The sequence below is a fragment of the Eriocheir sinensis genome, chromosome 34 (assembly GCF_024679095.1).
Source record: "Eriocheir sinensis breed Jianghai 21 chromosome 34, ASM2467909v1, whole genome shotgun sequence".
In the NCBI taxonomy this organism is placed as follows: Eukaryota; Metazoa; Arthropoda; class Malacostraca; order Decapoda; family Varunidae; genus Eriocheir; species Eriocheir sinensis.
This window is the reverse complement of record NC_066542.1, coordinates 16,414,860-16,437,599: the sequence shown is the minus strand read 5'-3', so window position 1 is coordinate 16,437,599 and position 22,740 is coordinate 16,414,860. Positions and strand designations below refer to the sequence as shown.

General features: G+C 44.5%; 1 protein-coding gene across 1 annotated transcript in view; it reads left to right on the top strand.

Moving 5' to 3' along the window:
* LOC127007202 (trithorax group protein osa-like) overlaps positions 1-22,740 on the top strand; it is a 61,962-nt gene that overhangs the window by 22,205 nt on the left and 17,017 nt on the right. The window contains 7 exon segments of the mRNA XM_050877916.1: positions 4,847-5,060; positions 8,971-9,855; positions 10,461-10,684; positions 16,490-16,543; positions 19,303-19,491; positions 20,657-20,873; positions 21,169-21,351. Of these exon segments, the coding sequence (XP_050733873.1) occupies positions 4,976-5,060; positions 8,971-9,855; positions 10,461-10,684; positions 16,490-16,543; positions 19,303-19,491; positions 20,657-20,873; positions 21,169-21,351 (1,837 nt within the window). The 5' untranslated portion in view covers positions 4,847-4,975.

Genomic DNA, 22,740 nt, shown 5'->3' with positions numbered 1-22,740 from the left:
TGCGGCGGCGAGGTTGACCCGCGTGGTCATCCTCGCTTTGGGCCCCCTCCCCCGCTGCAGCCAAGTGGACTGGTCGGCTGCTCGCCCGTGCACTGCTACGGGCTGCTTCTGGGCGCCTGCCCGGAGGGCCCGTGCCTCCGTCGCTGCTCGCCGGCTGTTACCCGTGGCTGTGGCGGCGGCGGAGGCGTCCCTACACCCACCGGGAATTAAATTGCCCGCCCCCCCTTACAGGGCCGCCTTTGAGCAAAGGCCCTGTCCCCCTATTAAGGGGGTAAATCTTTACAGAACAGACTCTCTCTCTCTCTCTCTCTCTCTCTCTCTCTCTGTATGTGTCCATTGTATTGTTTCATCTTCCTTTGTCCTTTTCTCTTCCTCCTCCTCCTCCTCCTCCTCCTTCTTTTCTCTACTATTGTTCTTCATATTTCTCGCCCTCGCCTTTATGTATTTCGCTTTTATTCTCTCTCTCTCTCTCTCTCTCTCTCTCTCTCTCTCTCTCTCTCTCTCTCTCTCTCTCTCTCTCTCTCTCTCTGTCCATATTTACTGGATGCTCTTTCACCTCCCCCGCCTCCTCCTCCTCCTCCCTCAATGAGACAATACCTGTTCATGAGACAAAAATTTCTTCCTTGACCCTGACCCTCCTCCTCCTCCTCCTCCTCCTCCTCCTCTTCCACCCTTTGATCACCCTGACCTTGCTACTTCATCCTCCCTTCCTTCCCTTCCCTCCTCTCTCCCTTCTTCCACCTTTCCTCTCATTCCACTCCATTCACCCTTGCCACATTTCTCTCTCTCTCTCTCTCTCTCTCTCTCTCTCTCTCTCTCTCTCGATTCTCACGGTTTAACTTATGACCTGAATGGGAGGAGGAGGAGGAAGAGGGGGGAGGAGGGGTGAAGAATCCTGCCTTGGTCAATATTTGCTGAGACAGGAAGTAAAGAGGAGGAGGAGGAGGAGCAAGTGTTTGTTTCTTTCTTTTTTTTTTCAACTCGTGTGAAAATTCTCTCTCTCTCTCTCTCTCTCTCTCTCTCTCTCTCTCTCTCTCTCTCTCTCATTCAAGACGTCATAACTATCAATATCTGTAAGACAAACAAACAAACAAACAAACCGTCAAATGGTAGACATAAGGAAGGGTCACCACTACCGCCACCATCATCATTACTACTACTTCTACCACTACTTCTACCACTACTACTACTACTACTACTGCGACTTCTACTGACTCAACTCTTACGCTAGCTGTAGCCTGTGATAAGATATTGAACTTGGAGGAGGAGGAGGAGGAGGAGGAGGAGGAGGACGACCCCTTCGCTTCCACCACTACCATTCCACATTTATTCTTGGCACTAGTAGTCTCTCTCTCTCTCTCTCTCTCTCTCTCTCTCTCTCTCTCTCTCTCTCTCTCTCTCTCTCTCTCTCTCTCTCTCTCTCTCTCTCTCGTCACACACACACACACACACACTTGTCAGTTTATGTAGATTGTGTGCGCTATGATTTCTTATTGACTTTGTACTGTGTGTGTGTGTGTGTGTGTGTGTGTGTGTGTGTGTGTGTGTGTGTGTGTGTGTGTGTAATTGGGCGAGGTGATTGTTTCTCTGACTCACGTATATCTGTATGTATATATATTATGTATGTATGTATGTATGTATGCACCGGTCAGTTCGTCTTTGTGTATGTAAATCGATATGCCGTGTGCGTTTATTTTACATTCCTGCTGTGTGTGTGTGTGTGTGTGTGTGTGTGTGTGTGTGTGTGTGTGAAACTACCAGTGTGTATGTATTTGCGTATATAATATAATTTTTGTATTTCGTGTTTTTTTTCTAATTGTGGTGATGGTCGTTGTGGAAGGGGGGGAGGGTGGTAGCCATAACATTATAATTCTATTTCTTTGCCTTTTCATTTATGTGAGATTTATATTTAGTTCTTATTTGCATTGATGAGTTGTCAATATTTTCTACCGATCATCATTTACTCCTAAGAATAAGACATAATCTGGGATGTGGTTTATCAGGAAGTTCGTAATTTACCTAACATTTTAAGGTTATTATGTTAGTAGGTTTTTTTCCGTGTCTTGCATTCATCTTTCTCTTCGCAAAGTCCGTTATGAACCAAGTGATGTGTGATGTGATGATTGGCTTCAGTAGACATTTCCTCATTTTTAGCATTTTTGTATTTCCTATTTTACATTTTGTTTCATTTTAACATTTTTTTCCTATTTTAAATGTTGTAATTCCTATTTAATTTTGCACTGGAGCATTTCGTATATTTCATTTTCCGTTTCTCTCGAACATTTTTAACTTATTGCAATTCCTATTTAAATTTGCATTGGATTTAGAACAGAAAACTTCGAAGCAAATTATTGACTGCCATGAAAATTCGCACGTACACTGACCAGCACAAGGAAAGACACTGGCCGGTATTATAAGACAATTCTCACATCAGCTATTTCTCAAGGTCAAAGAGGGGATCAATCGGGTTCTAATATTTTTTTTTTATGTTCATGGTACAGTAGAAGATTTAAACTACCACCAAGGTCATAAGACTACGCCTGGAAAAGCCCCAAACTCCTACGAAAGCCTTCTCAAATGCGTGCACTTGGACCCCGAAATGTTTTAAAATACGACCGACTGACGTAAATCACGGTATTTGATAAAACACACCGATCAAATTTCACGGTGTTATCATGGAATCAGTTACATTTATTTTACCACAAAGAAGCAAACTTACTATATATATACAATGAATTATTGACATACAAGGGGTGCAGGTTATCACATTCATCACATTTATTGACATGCAAGGGGTGCAGGTTATCTCTTTTATCACATTTACTGACATACAAGGGGTGTAGGTTATATCTCTTATCACATTTACTGACATACAAGGGGTGCAGGTTATATCTCTTTTATCACATTTACTGACATACAAGGGGTGCAGGTTATATCTCTTTTATCACATTTACTGACATACAAGGGGTGCAGGAAGAAACTTTCATATTTCAAGCAATCTCCGAATTCGAAACATACGTCATCATTTATTTAAAAAAAAAAAAAACGGTGGGACAGATCACAATACGCAGTCGACAAAAGACACGGTACTGTGCCGAAATTCATCCACCCTCCGTTTGTAAACAAAGCCCGCGCATGCACAATCAGGATGGGATGTTTTAGGATACGTGGATGGCAGATGACACAACTCTTTGGAACGGAGTATAGTCTTATTGAAGTTATGAAGTTGTAGTCCGACTCAGCTATGAAGTCAGTTTGGGCGCGGCCGTTCGGGGAGTTCCCTGGCCATAGCACTGTCAGATCTTACTTATGTATACAGAACATTTGATACACAATTTCAAACAGTACGTAGATGACACATGGAGAGAATGATGTACTGGGGGTGACTCGGCAGCACTGTGAATAGGTTCGGGCCCTCCAAGCTCGTATGTTTAAACGTCTCTGCGCCTCGGTTCGTGTGTTGCCTCTCGTAGAAGTTGCTGGGCTTTTCATGGACTGTTTAGTGATCCTGGTGATAGTTTGACCTCTGCTTCGTGAGCGGGAAAGGCAGCCATAGAAATTCGGTTAATCTTCTCTGTGGCCTTGGGAAACAAATGTAGTGGGAGCTCAAGACGTTTAGAAAAATATGAACCCCTATCCGAACTGACTTAATATTGTCTCTCATTATTGCTGGCTTATATTACCATTACACGACCTCTGCCTCTTGAACCGGAAAGGCATCCATAGAAATCCGGTTGACCTTCTCTGTGGTCTTGAGAAACAATCATAGTGGGAGCTCGAGACGTTTACAAAAATATGAACCCCTATCAGAACTGACTTAATATTTGTCTCCCTCGTTATTGCTGGCTTATATTACCATTGGCTTAAACACTTAACCTGGTAGCTGCAGGGATCATGTTTCTTAAAGGTCCCTCTAAGCGAGAAAAATGAGAAAAAAAATCATCACTCACGCAAACCATTTCATAATATATATCAACGCATTTGTGATCAGTTTATGCATCATCTATTTTGAGGGGTTTATATCATGGCAAAAATGTGGCACACGGTACACGGTAAAGCCACAAATTTGGCCTGTCGCTGCTACCGGGTTAATCTAGTATATAATCAAAGTTCATGATGCATAGATTTGTGTATTTTCCCTTCCTTCATCCTCCTTGCATTTCTTTCCTCTCTCCACCCATCCCACTCCCCTCTCTACCATCCTCTACCTGTTCACTTAGTTGTTAATTTTCTTCTCTTTTCCATTCGTCATCCTCTCTCCTCTTCCTTACATTTATCAGTCAGTCTTTGTCTCCTCATTTCTCCTCCATCATCATCATCTTACTCATCCTCACATCTATCAACTCTGTCCTTCATTTTCTCCTATTTTCTCCTCCAGCATCCTTTATCTCCCCTTCCTTACATTTATCAGTCTGTCATTCATTTTATCCTTAACCCCTTCTATAATTACTTGCGTACGTATCCTTACATTTTTTCTTTCCTTACATCTGTACTTAATTTTATCCTTTACTTATCTTAACTCATCCTAAACCGAATCAAGCTCAACCCAACCCAACCGAAACCGAGACCAAGCCAACCCCAAACTAACCTAACCCAACCCGACCTTAACCAAAACCAAACCAAGCCAACCGTTACCTAACCTAACCAACCCAAACAAGCCCAAACCAAATCAACCCAACCCAAATCGAACCTAACCCAACCAAGCCGATTCTTAACCTAAACCAAACCAACCCAACTCAACCGAAACCAAGGCAAACCAAAGCTAAGCCAAGTCAAGCCAAGCCAAAATATGAATTAAGCTAACCCAGCCATCACCTTCTCTTAACAGCCCATCTTTCCCTTGCAGGAGGCGGCGGGGACGGGCCATGAGTGTGGCGGTAGCGGACGGTTGTCAGCACCGCCCCAGCATCCCACCAGCACCCCCCAGCCCCAGCCCCCGCAGCAGCAGGCGCAGCAGCAGGCACAGCAGGCTGGAATGAGGGTGTCCCCCGCCCCTCCCCTCACTGCCGGAGCTAATCCACCTCACCCACCACACTCCCCACACATGTCTCCAGCTGTAGGTAAGGAAAGGGGAGATAAAGGAAGGGGAGAAAGGAAGGATGCTGTGTAGGTAAGGATGAGACGGAAGAAAGAGGGGAATGATGCTGTAGGTAAGTTGTAGCAAAGAATGGAAAGGTAGACGCATTCTCAACCACCCACATGTAGGTAAGGAAAGGGGAGAAGGGAAGGATGAGACAGGAGAAAAAATGATGAAGAAAGGGAAGGATGCTGTGGGTAAAAATAGGAAGGTAAATAGCATTCTCAACCACCCACCTGTCTCCAGCTGTAGGTAAGGAAAGGGGATATATAGGAAGGGAGGAAGGGAAGGATGCCGCATAGGTTTGGATAAGACAGGAGAAAGATGAAGAAAGGGAAGGTGCTGTAGGTAAAAGTAGGAAGGTAAAAGCATCCTCAACCACCCACGTATCTTCAGTTGTAGGTAAAGACGTGGGGGATGAGGGATAGAAGGAAGAGTTAAAGGCAGGGAAGAAGGTAAATAAGCTATAGGTAAGAACGAGACGGGAAGGAAGGAAGCCATAGGTAAGAACACGAGAGGAAAGGTGGGAGATAAAGGTAGGGAAAAACGTTAAGGGTAGAAGCTGTAGGTAAGGGCATAGGAGGGATATATAAGGGTAGGGAAGAAGGGAAGGATATTGTAGATCAGAATAGGAATATAAATACGATGTAGGTAAGAACTCTCCTACCTTCATCACTATAGACCAGGAAGGGAGAAATAGGGAGATAAAGGATGGGAAAAGGGAGATATAGGTATGGAAGGATGTAGGTAAGGATGAGCGGGAAGGAAAAGGGAGGAGATAAAGAATAGAACAAAGAGAAGGAAGCATTAGGTAAGGACGTGGGAGGTGAAGGGAGATAAAAGCAGGGAAGGGGAGAGGAAGTGTAGATGAAGATATGGCCGGAAGAGATGAAGGGAAGGAGGAAAGGATGTTGTATAGGTTAAATAAGGAAGGTAGTAGGAGCTAATCTTGCATCCTCAACGACCTCTCTCCTATATATAATCTCTCTCTCTCTCTCTCTCTCTCTCTCTCTCTCTCTCAAACGATACCAAAACCAGACACTTCCTCCGTGTGTGTGTGTGTGTATGTATGTATGTGTGTGTGTGTGTGTGTGTGTGTCAGCCACGTGTCGGTATTGCGTCACTGATACTTAGCAAGGGGAGGGAGGGAGAGGGGAGGAGGGAGGAAGAGAGGGAGGGAGAGGAGGAAGGGAGAGGTACTGGTCATTCGTGCAATGGTTTGTTGATGCAAGGGAAATTCCCCTTTCTCTCTCTCTCTCTCTCTCTCTCTCTCTCTCTCTCTCTCTCTCTGTATTTGTGTGTATACTTATCTGGATATCTAACACACACACACACACACACACACACACACATTACTTACATGCATACAATTTTCAGGACACACACACACACACACACACACACACACACACACACACAAAGGGTTCTTAGTCATCAGCATCAGAGGAGAGGAAGAGAGGAGGAGGAGGAGGAGGAGGGACGTGGCAGTGGTGGTTACGCCCTTTTAGCTTGCAATCTTCCGCCTCTCTCTCTCTCTCTCTCTCTCTCTCTCTCTCTCTCTCTCTCTCTCTCACACTGATAAGACAGCAATAGTGGCCCCTCCTCCTCCTCCATGGCATGTTAGTAATAGCATGCCTCGGTACATTCCTCTCTTTATGTAATGGTGATTCTCTCTCTCTCTCTCTCTCTCTCTCTCTCTCTCTCTCTCTCTCTCTCTCTCTCTCTCTCACACACACACACACACACACACACAAATAACTTGAAACGACGAGAGAGAGAGAGAGAGAGAGAGAGAGAGAGAGAGAGAGAGAGAGAGAGAGAGAGAGAGAGAATCATGAGGCATTAACTTGATTATCTCCCCTTTTTTTTTTTTTCTTCCATGAACTCTTGCTGGTTCTTCACCTCTCTCTCTCTCTCTCTCTCTCTCTCTCTCTCTCTCTCTCTCTCTCTCGTATATTTTTCCTGTCCCCTTGTCCTTGTAAAATATGTGTGTGTGTGAGAGAGAGAGAGAGAGAGAGAGAGAGAGAGAGAGAGAGAGAGAGAGAGAGTAGCTAGGTTATCCAAATCTCACCTTTGTTTACTGAGTAGCAGCAAGCTCTCTCCCCCCCCCCGAATGATTTGCTAAAGTGTATGCCTTTTTTCCACCACCGGGTTTTTGAGAGAGAGAGAGAGAGAGAGAGAGAGAGAGAGAGAGAGAGAGAGAGAGAGAGAGAGAGAGAGAGTTTGACCTGTTAAAGATGTGTACTTTGTTTTTTGCTTGCTTTCTTACTTCCTCTGATAATTGTTGGGGTGGCATATCAGAGAGAGAGAGAGAGAGAGAGAGAGAGAGAGAGAGTAATATTTGCCCTTCACACACTTCTATTGACACTTCACTGCTCCTCTTTTACTTGCCTTTTCCTCCCCCTTTCTACTCTCCTTCCTCTTTCATTTCCTTCCCCCTCATCCTCCTCTTATTAACTTTCCCTTCTCGTCTGTCTTTTATTCTCCCTCTTTCTCTTTCCCATCCTTCCATTTTCTTTCCCTTGCTCCCCTCTTTTGTTTCCTTTCAAATATTCTTCTATCATCCCCCTCTCATTCCTCCTCCTCATTCATTGTGTGTGTGTGTGTGTGTGTGTGTGTGTGTGTGTGTGTTCAGGCATATAGTTTTCTTTTCCTTGTTTGAACTTTACTTGCTTTTTCTTAGTGCATTTAAGGTCATGAGTGTGTGTGTGTGTGTGTGTGTGTGTGTGTGTGTGTGTGTGTGTGTGTTCAGCTCCTTGGTGATGGTGTGTTTAGCTGTAGTATTTCTGTGCCAGACTGAGGTGAGGTTCTTTTGTGTTCCAATACCCCCCCTGGTGTTGCATTCTGTCCATGATATTGTCTTGTAGTCTCTAAGGAATGTTTTGGCTGAGGTTGGGGGTTGGAGGGGGTGCTAGTCTAAATGTGTGTCTGCTGCTTTTCCTGTTTGTCTGTTATGGGTGAGGTGGGTAGGGTGATGTGGCTTCAGCACACCTTGGTTAGGAAACTGACACCCAACAGATTGACAATCACAGTAACATTTGATAAGACTAAAGTAAGCATTTCATAGTAAGTTATCTCTTCTAATGAATTGTTTATAGTGGATGTTAACTGAAACTATTTGTACCACCAACATGATAAAAAAGCATATTAAATAAGTTAATGAAAAATATCCTAATAAACGTAACAGTATGCATAATACAAAAATAAACATCTTAAACTTTGAATCCATACTATAACTAACATACATCCCTGCTAACATAATCAGTAAATATGTTAAACTTTAAATCACTAACAAAGCAGTAATCCAGGAACTGTAGAACTCAGGGCACAGAGATAGAGAGATTGAATTGAACGTTTGATAGAGCAGGATGGAGAACAGTAACATTGGACTGAGGGGGGTGGAAAATGGTTGAAGGTTCCGTGTTCTGCTGGGAGATTGATTTATAACCTTTGCTAGAGTAGGATGGAGGACAGGAACATCAGATTGCAAGAGGTGGAGAGCATTTGAAAAGGTCTGTTTTTTGTCATAGATTAATTATCTGGTTGATGATGATGATGGTTAAGGTGATGGTGGATTTTTGTAGTGATTCCTCTTTAGTTCTTTGGTATATGCTACTGAGTGAATTGTTTGGATATCTTCTGTTGGTCTACTTCCTTTGTGGTGCAGTCATGTTTTGGTCATGTGTTATGGCCTTTGGCTGGTTCTGTTGAGGCCCCAAGTGAGTGACCTTAAGAAACGGTCAGTATTGTGTTGTGTTGTGTTTAGTAACAGTGTGATGACGTATTGTGTTGAAGGACGTGTGTGTGTGTGTGTATGTGCAGTGATGCATTAGTGTTGTCTGGTGTGTTGCCACTGGCTAGCCTTGTTCTGATGTGTTGTTTTTGTGTTTCAGGAGGTCCGGGGAGTGTGGTGATGCCCCCTCACCCCGGCAGCGGTCAGAGTGACAGCCGAGGCAGCAACATGCACGCCCCTGGCTACCCTCCGGCGGCCCCGCCACACATGTCCTCGGGGCCGCCGCCGGGGCCACACGGCTACTCCTCAAAGATTGGCCACCTACCCCCTGGTGCACCCCCAGGGCCATCCTATGGCCAGGCCACCTACCAGGGAGGCCACCAGTATCCCCCAGTGAGGGCACAGGGTCCCATGATGCAGCCGTACCCTCAAAACTTTCCCCCGGGAGCCCCCCAGAGCTCTCAAGGGTCCCCCTCCTCCATGCCCCCTGGGCCCCAGTACCCCCCACGGCCCCCGCACAACAACCACGTCCCCCCAAACACGCCATACGGGTATCCTCCATTCGGGCCGCAGGGCTGGGGCGCACAGGGGCCGCCGGGGCCAGGCATGTCCAGCTCCATGATGCCCGGGGCCCCCAGCATGGCGGGCAAGGGTGGCCCCGTCCAGATGCCCAGCCAGGTGGGGCAGCCCGGCGGCAGCGTGGGTGGGCCGCGCCCCCACACTCCACCCCACAGCCACTACCTGAAGCACATCTCCAAGTTTAGCAACTACACTGGGCCACAGATGTACCCCAACGGCCCGGGGATGGCTGGCCTGCCCCCGGGTGTCCCCAACAGCAGCCGGGAGAGTCCACAGAACAACATGCCTCCCCCAACCTCCACCCCGCAGCCCCTAACACCCTCCGGTGCCCCGTTGGAGTCAGCTGAGCATGCCCCTGCCCCGGCCCCGGCCCTCAGCAACAGCAATCCACCATCCATTGGCCCCGACGGGAACCCTGTGGTGGATGAGGCATCGCAGCAGTCCACTGTCTCCAACAACTCTGCTGGTAAGCCCTCAGCCCCTGATCCCTGCCCTGGCATTGCCCTGTGGACTGTATGTCTTAGCCAGGATCCTGCTCTCCTTCTTTTGACCTGTATGTGAAGTAGAGATTTATTGACTTACCCTCAGTTAATAAACAACTTCTTGAATAGGAAGAAACCTGTGTCTTTAGAATTTAACTTTATTCTCTCCATCTGTCATTTATTTCCTTCACCCTACAATTGGGTCTCCTTCCTTGGTTGCAGATGTTTTTAAGAACTATTTCAATGATCAGATATAGGGTAAGCTTTCAAAATATAAAATATCCACCTTTGGAAGTTATTAATATTTCAAGTGGATTGCATAGCCTTGCCCTACATTAGGTATATTGCTCCTTTATATTATTCAAATTTTAGCACTGTGCCTTGCCTTTCCCTGTGAATACTATGACCCATATTCTTAAACCTATCAAGGCTTTTACACCATGGATATGAAAAAAGCACTTATGAGAACCTGACCATCTCCTTTGTGGCTTGTGGATATATTTCTCATGAGAGCCAAATGTGTCTGAGAATATGGGCCTATAATCTAATCCCCACAGTATCCCATCCTTGACTCTACTTTGCTTCACAGCCTCTGGAGAGGACCGCTCAGTGACCCCCAAGCCCCACAAGGAAGGGCCACTAGGAGGACCGACAATGCCCGGCGGAATGGGCGGCTCGCAACATCCACCCTCACATCCCCCAACACCCATCAACTCAGCCTCCTCCCCCGGTGCTGTCTCCATGAACTCTCAGCAAGACGAATTCGAAACCGTGAACTCCCCGGGCTGGCCAAGAAGCCCCAGCACACAGACGGTAGGGCTTTGAGCTGGTGGGCTGGCGGGCTGGGTCACTGGCAGAGCTGGGAGGGCTTGGAGGAGGAGAACAAGGGAGGGAAAAGAACAACATCACAGACTTCATTAGGAAGGACAAGGAGGTGGGAGGAAGAAAAAGAGAAATGCTTGGTGGAAGGGAATACGGGAGGGCAAAGAACAGAGGATCACAGACTTCAGGAAGGAAAAGGAGGTGGGATGAACAATGAGTAGTGGTTTTATAAGGGAAGAAAAGGAAGAATATTTAGAAATAGAGATGGGAAATGTTAAAGGAAAAAGGATAGAAGAAAAAGGGATATGTCAACATTATTTTCTATATGTATCACTACAGTTCTCCTTTACATCTTTCTTAGTTTCTAGGCCACCCCCCTTAATATTCTTTCTAATGGCTAATTTAGTATACAATAGGTCTATCATAGTGAGGCAGCACTGTATGTGTGTGTCAGAGTGTGTGTGTGTGTTTGTGTGTGTTATTGGGGGACATGCACACAAACACCAAGCCCTTTCATCACCCATCCATTCTCTCCTTCATGCTAGCTGGTGACCACAAGCACAGCAGCCTCTCTCCACCAAAACAAATTTTGTGGATTTTTAGAACATGAATAATGCTGCAAAGGAATTATCTTCCTCATATTCTAATCAAGTATTTACATTGTCCTCCTGGCCTCGTCCACACACACATTAATGCTAAGCTATTTTCCCCTTCTCATAAATTGGGTATCCTCTTTAACCTCATTGTACTTGGAAATGGTAAACTGTACTTGTAAAGCTCAAGTCTTGGTCTTTAACATCTAGGCCGAACACTACCACTTACTTACTGAAGACAAAGCTGAATGCATTACCCAAGTCGCCTCCAGTATGCTCTTCCCAGGTCTTCCCAGGTAGAAAGCATTACCATATTTCTCACCCCCCTTCAGTGAGGCGGCGGCAGAAATTGAGTAAATATTGGCACCAGAGCTGGGAAACATTGTGTGTGCGTGTGTGTGTGTTTAACGGTTCATATTTACCCTTGCCAATCATTCTCCCGTTCTCGTCTCATTTCTGCAAATCATGACCACTCGAGATTTTGCCTTTTGCCGGATATAACTGTGGAGAGGAATAGGTGTTTGTGGTTGGAGTTTATTTAGAAGGAACACTGAATACTAAGTTTGGTAGAATTTCATATGATTGGATAACTACTCAGAGGCAAGTGTTAGAATTTTATTTAATTGGAACTAGAGAAATGAAAGGGGCTATCAAGGATTAAATAGATTTAGAGGAAGCTCATATAAGAGGAAAATTTATGAACAGCTAGACTTTATTGAGGAACAAACCTAATCTGTTTTATGATTGAAATTGATTAAGAAAATATGAATTTTGTATACCTGCACTTTCTCTGAAAGTCTCTGTTAAAATCTTTCATATCTGGTGTGTGTTCCATGGTACGAGTATCTTCACTCCATGCCTTGCTCTGTGGATTGGGATCTTTGAACACTTGGATACCAAAAAAGAAGGGGCTATAAGTTTTGATAATACATAAGTAGTGGGCGATCCTGTTAGATAGAAAATATGTATAATGTTTCCAGAAAAGTGTTGATTTGTAGTATCGTTGGTTCAGTTAGAAAGGGACAGAGGACATAAGTGGAGGTTAAGAGAAAGAACATGATGGTCGTTAGCAGTAAAGAACATATTTATGGGGAAAGCTCTGCCTTACTACCTACGCTGAATCCGAATCCATGTATTAAGTTTACTGTAAGCAAGCCACATAGAAGTATCTCATCTCTCCCATTCTAAACTGCTCTGTCAACTTTTCTTCAACAACAAAAGAAATCTTCGTTCATGTTCCCTTGGGTCTCCTCCACCCCAGGTTGCAAGGGATGGCATTTTTCATGTACAGCTGTGGAAGAGATTATTGATCCACATTAGTCTTAAACTCATGACTCAGTACCTCTTTTGTGTTTGGCGTCACACTCTCCTTCCCAGCACTGAATCCCCATCTCCTCTCTCTTTCAACTCCTTTTTTCTCCTTATTCCTACTTGTGATGTCTTACAGAAAGGGGCTAATGATTTATCTAGTCACTCCCCATCATGTTTGTCAGTCCCTTACTCCTCTTTCTCCCCTCCTATGGCAAACGGATTGATTGAATCACTGAACGCAGGCAGCCTAGTAATGAGCCAACAGGCTTTCTGCTGCCTGCTAGTCCATGTTTCCATGTTTCTCACCCCCTACTCTCCCCTTACCCCTTGTAACCTCACACAGGAAGGGGCTACTGAGTCATGTAGTCACTCTCCTTCTTACTACTCAAATTCTCACTGCTCCCTCCCCCTTCCTAAGCCCTTCCCCGTTATCCCTTGTATCACACAGAAAGGGGCTAATGAGTCTTGAGTTTAACCCGGTAGCAGCGGGGATCATGTTTCTTAATGGTTCCTCTAAGCGAGAAAAATGAGAAAAAATCATCCCTCACACAAACCATTTCATAATACATCTCAACGCATTTGTGATCAGATTATGTATCATCTATTTTTTGGGGTTTATATTTTGGCACAAATTTGGCCCATCGCTGCTACATGGTAAAGCCACAAATTTGGGCTGTCGCTGCTACCGGGTTAGGGTAAGATAGATGGTCATTATCCCCTGCAGCCATGCCTACCTAGATAGTCCCATTTTTCATTTTGCAGTCATCACATCCTCATGGCTCTGTTAAGTTAGAGTGTATGAATAATATCCTTGTATGATCCTTTTATGATCCTTCCACACAGATGTTTCAGGTGCACTCAGGATGCTCACCCCATCATGGCAGGCACCAAGCACTCATCCGTGGTACAGTCGGCACCATCACAAACCCTCTCACAATACCTTATTTACCTCCTTGATCCCACATGTCATCGCCTCCTGTGTAGTCTGACATCTACTTGGCAGTCCTAAGAGGGGATGAAGTCCATTTTTTCTTGTGTGTATACTGTTCCTGCACATATTGTTTCTTGCACTCATCACTGTCCCATTAGACACACCTTGTGCCTCCTTAGGTACCCAAGTCAGGTCTTTTATTTGAGCTTCATTTGTTTTCTGATCAAAGAAATATTCCCCCCCCTCTTTCAGTCAAGGCTTTCATGTTTTCTTTTATTGTTTTTCTTTCTTGAGGAAAACTAAAAATCCATTCCATTTCCTGTAAATACATGGTGAAGGCTTGTATTGGTGTTTTTTCTATCTTATCCAATTTTAAATACCACTTCCCCTTTCTTCCTTGGTATAGGCATTGAAGAGATTTCCACTTTTCTTGCCACTTTTCAGGAGGGTTTTTAAGTTTAGGTACTCAAGGTGCTCTGATGTCCCATGTTTCTTTACCATGAACGACAGGCACATGAAGGAGAGTGTGAGGGATCTATTTTATTTAGGTTCATCTTATTTTTTTATTTGGTTACTTTTGATCCTTCTCTTTGGTGATGCTTTGAATCTTGTTTTGGTGGTGGAGGTTGCTGTAATGTAGAAAAAAAGTAGTAATTAATGATTTTTGAGAAAGGGCAGTGTGTGTGTGTGTGTGTGTGTGTGTGTGTGTGTTGAGTATGAGTGAGTGTGACAGTGAGAGACAGAAAATCTGCTTTCAATAGAGTTTGTACAAATCAGAGGCCTCTAGGATTCAGCTGGGAAGTTACAAAGCTTCTCATGATGATCTGCATTTGGTTTAGTGTACTGGTGTGTCTTAATGCTTATTCTGTAATAACAGAATGCAGATTGTGTAGAGGAGTTGAGGAAATTTTATATAGCTGCCACATATTCCTAGTGTACATAATGGCAGTACTCAGTAGTAACCCATAATTTCCTCTAACCATATACTTATTAGTGTGTCTATGCTTAGGGTAATCTTACTTATCACACCTATTTCAAAGTGAGTCATAGGTGTTTGCCGTATGCATTTATACCTTTAGCATATATTTTGGGTTAGTTTCTGTAGGTTTATACCTTGCCACACAGCACAAGGCCTAACACGTCTTACAATGCTTAGGTCAGCTGTAGTGTGTATTGTAATGTTCAACAAGCCTGGAGTATTGGGTCTTTTTTCCCATGGCAGGTTGATACATTGTTGCCTCATTTTGATTAAGAGTACTTACGAACATGTGGCAACGTATTTTTACTGTCAGAGTTAAGATACTCCTCTGCAACCCTTCAGGCTTCATCTTTGTCATGTCTGTTCATTGCATTGTTTTCCCAATATGAACAAAACCTAATTATTAGGAATATCATATTTCCCAAGTGATGGACTTAATGCACTTGGGACTGATTCTAAGTTCCAGCACCACTAAAGTTTTAATTAACATTGTAAAGAAAGGTTTGAGGTACCCTATATAGTCCATTGTAGCTTTGAACCAGTTTTGGCAGCAACACTTCCCTTTTGTGGCATTCTTGCTCACAAGTTCACAACACTACGTCAAAATTTAATTCCCGCCACATGACTTGCATTGTTCATGATGCTGCGTAATTAATCATTCATTAACTTGCTGACAAAAGAAAAGAAAAAGAAAAATACTCGTTTTACCAAGTTATTTATAGATTGATATTATATTTTAGGTTTCCTAAGATAATGTCAGTGTTGGTTGAGGTCTTTGGAAATGTGTTGATTTTTACTTAGGGATATTGGGTTGTCTCACACACACTCCCTCTCACATATCCCCCTCCTCCTCCTCCTCATCATCCTCGTCCTCTTTCCCTCCTATGTTAAGTATCAGCGGTCAGGCCAGGGGTATAGGATGGGGTGCATCCTAGGCAGGTCAGTTTCATTCTTGCACCATGTTGACAACCTCCACCTAACGAGGCTGAGGTGATTTTATTGGTGCGTCGCTAAGTGGTCCAGGTTTGATTCTGCCGTGGTCCATGATATCTATTTTTTTGACATGGCTGTTTTTTACCACTGATTTTTTTGTTTGGATGAAAAAAAGTTAATTCTAAAAAAAAAAAAAAAAAAAAGGCAGAATCAAACTTCGGACCTCTCTGTGTGAATTGCAGTGATTTGATGATCGACATGATAATCACGATTACACCGCCACCAACAACACCACCATCATCATCACCACCACCATTAATCAATAAGCAGATCATCACCATCATCAATTTCTTCATCCTCCCATCTCTTATTTCACTTAATGTTTACCTCAAGTCTTCTTTCTCACTTTTCTTTCTTTCGTCACATTCCTTCTCTGTACTGGCTCCTTCAGGCATGGTAGTATATTGAGTAGTGCTGAATTGTTGACCATAGTTTTGTACATGAGTAGTTGGGCAATGACTTCAGAGTTCACCATGATATGATATACAGCATTGTGATTTTGAGACACCTACCACCACTCCGTCATTCAGTCAACCAGTCATTCAGCCAGTCAGTCCGTCACTCCCAAGGAAAAGACAAAGGGCCCTACAACTGCCTCCTTCTTCAGTAAAGTCAAGGTTGTTTTAGTCACTTGTAGATAGATGGTAAATGCTGCTACCACCACTTCCACCACCACCACCACCACCACCATTACCACTGCTGCTACTATTACTATTAGAACTACTACTACCACAACTACTATTACTACTACTAAGAATCTATGCTTGTTTGTGTATGTATATGTATGTCTGTGTGAAAGAAACTTGTAAAGAAAAAAAGTGTGAAATGTGTATGGGCAAGAAAAATGTAAGAGTGTGAGGGAGATAGTGTGAGAGTGAGAGCGAGAGTGAGAGAAAGAGAGAGAGAGAGAGAGAGTATACTTGAGTTGATGGACACTTGTGTTTCTTTGGTCTAGGGTTAATCTCAATGCTGCGTGTGACATTTTTCAGGTGTATGCTAACAGTCAGCCACCCCCACCCCCTGACATCTACAGACCAACAAAGGTTATTATCAAGCCTTACAACAAGGATTTACTACCTAACTGTTGCCAGCCTGTTTACAACCCCCTCCCCCACCCCCCACCCCTTGGCAGATTTTCCCTCCTTTCCTTCCATCCATCTTGTCCTCAGTTCAGGCCCTCCAGCTAGGCCTTCTTTCCTCTTTATCAGTCTTCCTTCCTTCGTTCCATCTGTATCCATTTCCTCCTTTGCCTTTCTCCTTTTCATCCAGTCTGTATTGTTCCGGTTCTTTAGTATTTTTGTTCTTCCCTCCGTCTCTGCTTCTATTCTTTCATCTCGTCCTGCAAACTTCCATCTCTCCCTAACTTTTCCCTCAGTCTTAATTTTCCTCTTTCCATCCTTCCCTCTTTCCAACTCAGTTTAACTTCCCTCCATCACGTGTCTTTAGTGTTCTTCCTCTCGTCTCTCTTCCCTCCTCCTCTATTCCCAGTTTTATGTATTTCTTTTCTCTCCCTTTCTCCATCCCTTCCCCCTTTGTTTCCACTCTTCCCATGATATTCTCCCTATTGGTGACTTTGATTTCTACCTTCGTTCCTTGCCTCCCCTTCCCCCACTCTCCTCCAGCCCCTTACCTTCCTTCCCCACCCTGAGCACCACCCCATCTAGTCTTGGTCCTGCTTACTGGAAATTAAAAAAATAAAAACATTCTTCTGCGCTTCTTTTCATGTAGATTCTTGAGTCATGATCTGATTTCTTTGCTGAGGTAAGATCCTGTCCCCCAAAATATTGCTAACAGTTGAATTCGTTATTATTATTTATTTGTATATTTATACTTTATTTTTTTTACTTATATTTACTATTATAATTTTTTTTGTGCAGTTGCAAGTGACTTACTCCTCCTTTAGGCTACTACCACTAAACTGTCTCTTAGCTTTTCTCCCTGTCCCCCCCCACCCACCCCCATGTCACCCCTAAGAGTGCCTAGCCTAGAATAGACTAGTGGGGCTGAGGCAATGGGCTGGGAGGGGCCCTGGGACTGGCTTGCTTGGTTCAGCTTAACACTAGCCCCTAGGAAGCATGGAGAACGCATGGCATAGCAGTACAGTAGTCTGGCTGGATCGTAGCGAACGCCATGGTGGCAGTACGTAGACTGTTCTGTTTGTCTGCCCATCACCGTAGTCGCCTGTTGCTGCTGCTGCCGCTGCCGCCGCTGGTGCTGCTGTTGTCCCTGGGCCGCTTATTAGTAAATGGTGGTGTGACCCTAGTGCTGCACAGTGATCTTAGTTCTGTGCCAGACTGGCCCTCTCCGACACAAGGCACAGCCCCACAGCCACTTCATCCATGCACTCACCCACTTCTGACCTGTGGCTGGCTGACGGACTAGTCTGCTGGCTGGCCGGCGGGGCTGTGCCTTGTGACTGGGACCTGGACAGCTGGCCAGTTGAGAATTTTGAACAAGCCCCAGACAGATGGATGGATGTTGTATTGTGACAGCCGTCTGTCTGTCTGCCTGGGGCTGCGTGCCTGGCCTGACGTAGCTAATGTTTCAGTGTGACGGTCCTGCCCACCAGCATCAGTCTCAGTCTCACCTTTTATCACGATGGACTCACTCCCAGTCAGTCAGTCATTGAGCGTGTTTGTGTGTGTGTCGTCACTGCCACCGCCTCACTTGAGACTCACACTCATTGTCTGTTTCCACTCGAGTGTTCATTCAGAGCACATTGTACTGCCTTGAGTCATTCAGAATCATACAACATTTTCTCTAAATCATATTTCATGGTTTTGTGCAGTCCAAGAGTCTTCACAGAGCATCCACATCATCTCTTGATGACCCAAACAGCTACTTAAGAGCATTTGACATTCACGCCAAAACTCACTCTGCCCAAATCTTTCCTGTATTGACTAGATTACATTTCCACTCAAACCATGGAGTCCGGCATAGTTTTTCTCACATGACCAGGCAGACCCCAGGCCCCAGTGTCTGGTAGGAGCCGCTGTTGTGCTGTGTGTCAGTATTTCTATGTTTCTGTGAGGCGGCTGACGGCCTGGTCAGCATTCTGGACTCACCCCTTTCTGCCAATGCTTTGACATGTGCTAACCAGACGTAGTGATGCTCTCATACATATTGCGCCTTCCCTTTCAGCATAGTCTACCAAGTTAGTTTTGTAGTACATTGTCGTTTTATATTTTATATGCATATGATATCCTTCCTAAACTTGGAGATAGTCTCCATATCTCCCCCAGCAGTGGCTGCTGCTGCTGGTGCTGTCTCACAGCTCCTCTTTGTTGTTGTTGAAGTTATTGCAACTTTTAATTGATGAACTGCAAGCAAGATTGATTTAGGTATTCACTGTTTCTAAAGAGTGGTCTGTAGGACAGAAAGTCTCACACTACAGTAATTATCTCAGTCATGTCATTCATTGATACTTCAGCCTGACATGATCTGCCACATGTCAGTTAGCCTTCTCGGCTGCCGTTTACACCTTGTCTGACCTGCTGGTGGAGAATGCCTCCACTGCCTGACATTGATCCAGAGAAACAAACATGAGAATCTGTCCGTCCATCTCATGTCATTTATCACGCCTTCCTCTTGAAGATCTCACTAAGGATTTCTGAGACATTTAGTGCAGGACAAAACCAAACAAAAACAAAAACTCAAAACTATCTTGATTGAGAGAGAATGCAAGAAAGATAGAGAGAAAGAGATGCACAAAGAGAGAGCCCCCTTCCCTCTGCCTCCTTCCCTACACACAATCCCCAAAACCCCAGTGAAAACTCAACAACTGGGGCTTTCCATTCCACAGCCTGGGGAGAACCTGGCTCGTCTGTATGAGATGTCAGATTCCCCAGAGAGGAGGGCGTGGCTTGACAAGTTACTGGCGTTTATGGACGACAACAAGACCCCCATAACTGCCTGCCCCACCATCAGTAAGAACCCGCTGGACCTCTATGCCCTCTACCTCCACGTGAGGGAGCGGGGCGGCTTTGTGGAGGTGAGTGAAGCGCTTTTGACATACCAGGAGCAGTTGAATATTTTTGCCCTCCCCTTTTTTTGGCAGGGCATAGAAATGTGTAGGTTTTTATGTGGTGGGGAAAGAATGTGTTGGTTTTCAGGTGGCGGGGATAGAAATGTGTAGGTTTTTAGGTAAATGATACTTTTTGTTGTTGTTGTTGTTGGGTATTGATTTTAGTAGGATTTTTGTATTAATTGATTCTTCTCTCACAGTGGCAACAAATGCCACTGTGAGAGAAGAATCAATTAATAACTACAAAAATCCTACTTTAATCAATACCCAACAACAACAAAAAAAAAGGTACGTGTTTATAAGCTTCATTACTTAAAAGCCGACACATTTCTATCCCCCACCACCTGAAAACCAACACATTTTTTCTCCGCCACATAAAAACCTACATCACACTGTATCCTTTTCAGTGTCTTGATTTATGTGTAACAGTTTTTCACATTTATTTCAATTTTAGAAGAGGAGAGTTAATGTTTGATGTAGAAATGAGGAGCCACTGTTGTGCCTCCTTATAGGTATTAGATAAAGTAAGAAGTAAAATAGAAAGAAGGCCATGAGCTCTTATTGCTTAGGAGAAAAATGCTTTTCAAAACTTCTCATATACATGTAGAAAGTTTATATTCTCCTCGGAAAACAAAATGCCCCTTTTTAGTTCAGCAATCTTAGTCCTATGCCCCTTCCTAACCTAATCAAAGTAACCCCTCTCTTAGTCTGACAATTTTAATCCAGTGCCCTCCAACTTAACCTAACATCCCCTCTTAGTCTGACAATTTTAGTCCAGTGCCCCCCAACCTAACCTAACATCCCCTCTTAGTCTGACAATTTTAATCCAGTGCCCTCCAACCTAACCTAACATCCCCTCTTAGTCTGACAATTTTAATCCAGTGCCCTCCAACCTAACCTAACATCCCCTCTTAGTCTGACAATTTTAATCCAGTGCCCTCCAACCTAACCTAACATCCCCTCTTAGTCTGACAATTTTAATCCAGTGCCCTCCAACCTAACCTAACATCCCCTCTTAGTCTGACAATTTTAATCCAATGCCCACCTAACTCAACACCCCTCGCTAAGCTCGACAGTCATAATCCAATCACCCCCTTAACCTAACCTAACCTCACACTTGCCACCTCCACAGGTAACCAAGAACAAGCAGTGGAAGGACGTGGCGGCAGTGATGGGCATTGGGGCCTCTTCTTCAGGCTCATACACGCTGCGCAAACACTACATGAAGCACATTCTGGCCTACGAGTGTAAGTTTGACAGGGGCGGTGTTGACCCCCAGCCCATCATCAACCAGATAGAGACGGCGGCCAAGAAGAAGACAACCAAAACCATCTCTGTGCCGTCGCCTGGTAAGAGAAAGTGTGATGTTTATTCTATTTAGCTCTCCCATGTCTTGTTTTCCTTGATGTTTCCATTCCTTCCTAACCTCCCTCATTTCCATTATTCTTCCTCTAATCATTTTCTTTCATTGTTTACCTTCTTTACATCCAAATAATTCATACTGCCGTGCTATCCTTACCCTTCTTTCGTTTCCTCCTCCCTTTATTCCTTCTCATAATTTTATCCAATATTTACCTTCTCATCCTAAACTTCCATACATTACCTTCCATTCTTCTAAGCCTCATCTTCTTTCTCCTCCAACAGGATCCTCAAACTCCCAGGACTCCTTCCCCCCCGCTGGCTCGAACTCCAGCTCTCTTGATGGCTTCTCCAATGGGCCCCACGTGCCGGGTGGCCCAGGTGTGCCAGGCCCCTACCCGCAGTACCCGCCCTCATCAGAGTACGGCGGTCACTTGCCCCAGCGCCAACCTGCCCAAGCAACATCAGGTGAGTGCCATTGGGTGTTGAGTCATCTAGGTGTGTTGTTGGTAGTGCTGGGGTGGGGGGGAATTGAAGGGTTGAAGGAGGCACCTGTTTGTTTGGGTGGAGGGGTTGTGATTTGGGGTATTGGCTGCTGCAGTGCATCCGTCCTTTACCCTTGACATGAGCTGATGCAGGTTTGTGTGACTGACTAGTGACTCATTACTGGGCACCTTTGCTGACTCACATCTCTGTTGGAATAATAATAATACTGGCAGTTTACAGCTTTGTTAGTAATTTGAAGTCATGATTTTTTTTTTTCTCTTACACACTAATGAAACTGGTTTCTTTAAGAGGAGAATTCAGTCACTTGCTACTAGTTTGAAACAGAATTGGTAGAAAGTATTGCTCTAGACAAGTAATAGGCATATTAATGGTATGCTAAGCAGATTGGAGTTTGTAGAGAAAGCAAGGATTTCAAAATTTGTGTGAAAAGATTTGAACAAAGTAAATTGAGTTGTGTGAAAAATAGGAACTCCTTAAGCTGTACTTAGTTTACTTCCTGGTAACACTTTGTATTGGTGAAATATACTGTATTGGGGCACTGAATTTCATTCTACAAGAATATTAACAGAAGAAAAGAAACCGGAAACTCCAAGGAGCTTGTAGGCTGGTAAAACAGAGGAAGTACTGGTCATGCTTTGTGCTGCTCAAAAACTAATATTACCACTTCATTCTTTGGCTTAACATTCTCAGTTGCAGGAGTGTGTGTGCTTTGTGTTGCTTTAATTTGACTTTCTGCCTTCCTGACATTGGGGTGGGTTTGAGAGTTGAATGAGCAAGGCACCGCTAATGCTTCTACCCTCCCTGGCCCCCTGCCACCAAATGGACTGTGTCTTCCCCTCCCCTAACCTTTCTCTCATGCCTCTTCCCCTGTCCAGCCAGCCAGCTTTGAGCAAAGACCCGTTAACACATGTCGGTCTCCTGTCAGTATGCATCTCCTGTATCATGATGCAGTCACAGTCATTTTCTTAATGGGGATGCTTTGCAAAGAATAGTGTAGCCCATTTCATTGAGCTTTCCTCCTCTTTAAATGTTATCCCCTTTCTTGCATCTGTACCCCTTCCCTACCCTGCCTGATATAAAAAATTAAAAAATCCAGTGCAGGACTGTCAGTAATGATACACAAAAACACGAGACTGGCGTGTGTTAGAAGTGTGTCCAGAACCCTTTGTTGCTTTGACCTTGTTTGGTCCCAGTGTCCCCTGTAGCACCACAAGGTCTTGCTGCCTTCCTGTGGCTTTCCCTTGGTCCATGCAGGCTGGTAGAGAGGCCTTTCATCCCACATGGTTCTCCCTAAAGTGTGTGTTTGTTTTGGTGCAAATAAGACATTTAGTCTTGGAAAGTACATCCCTC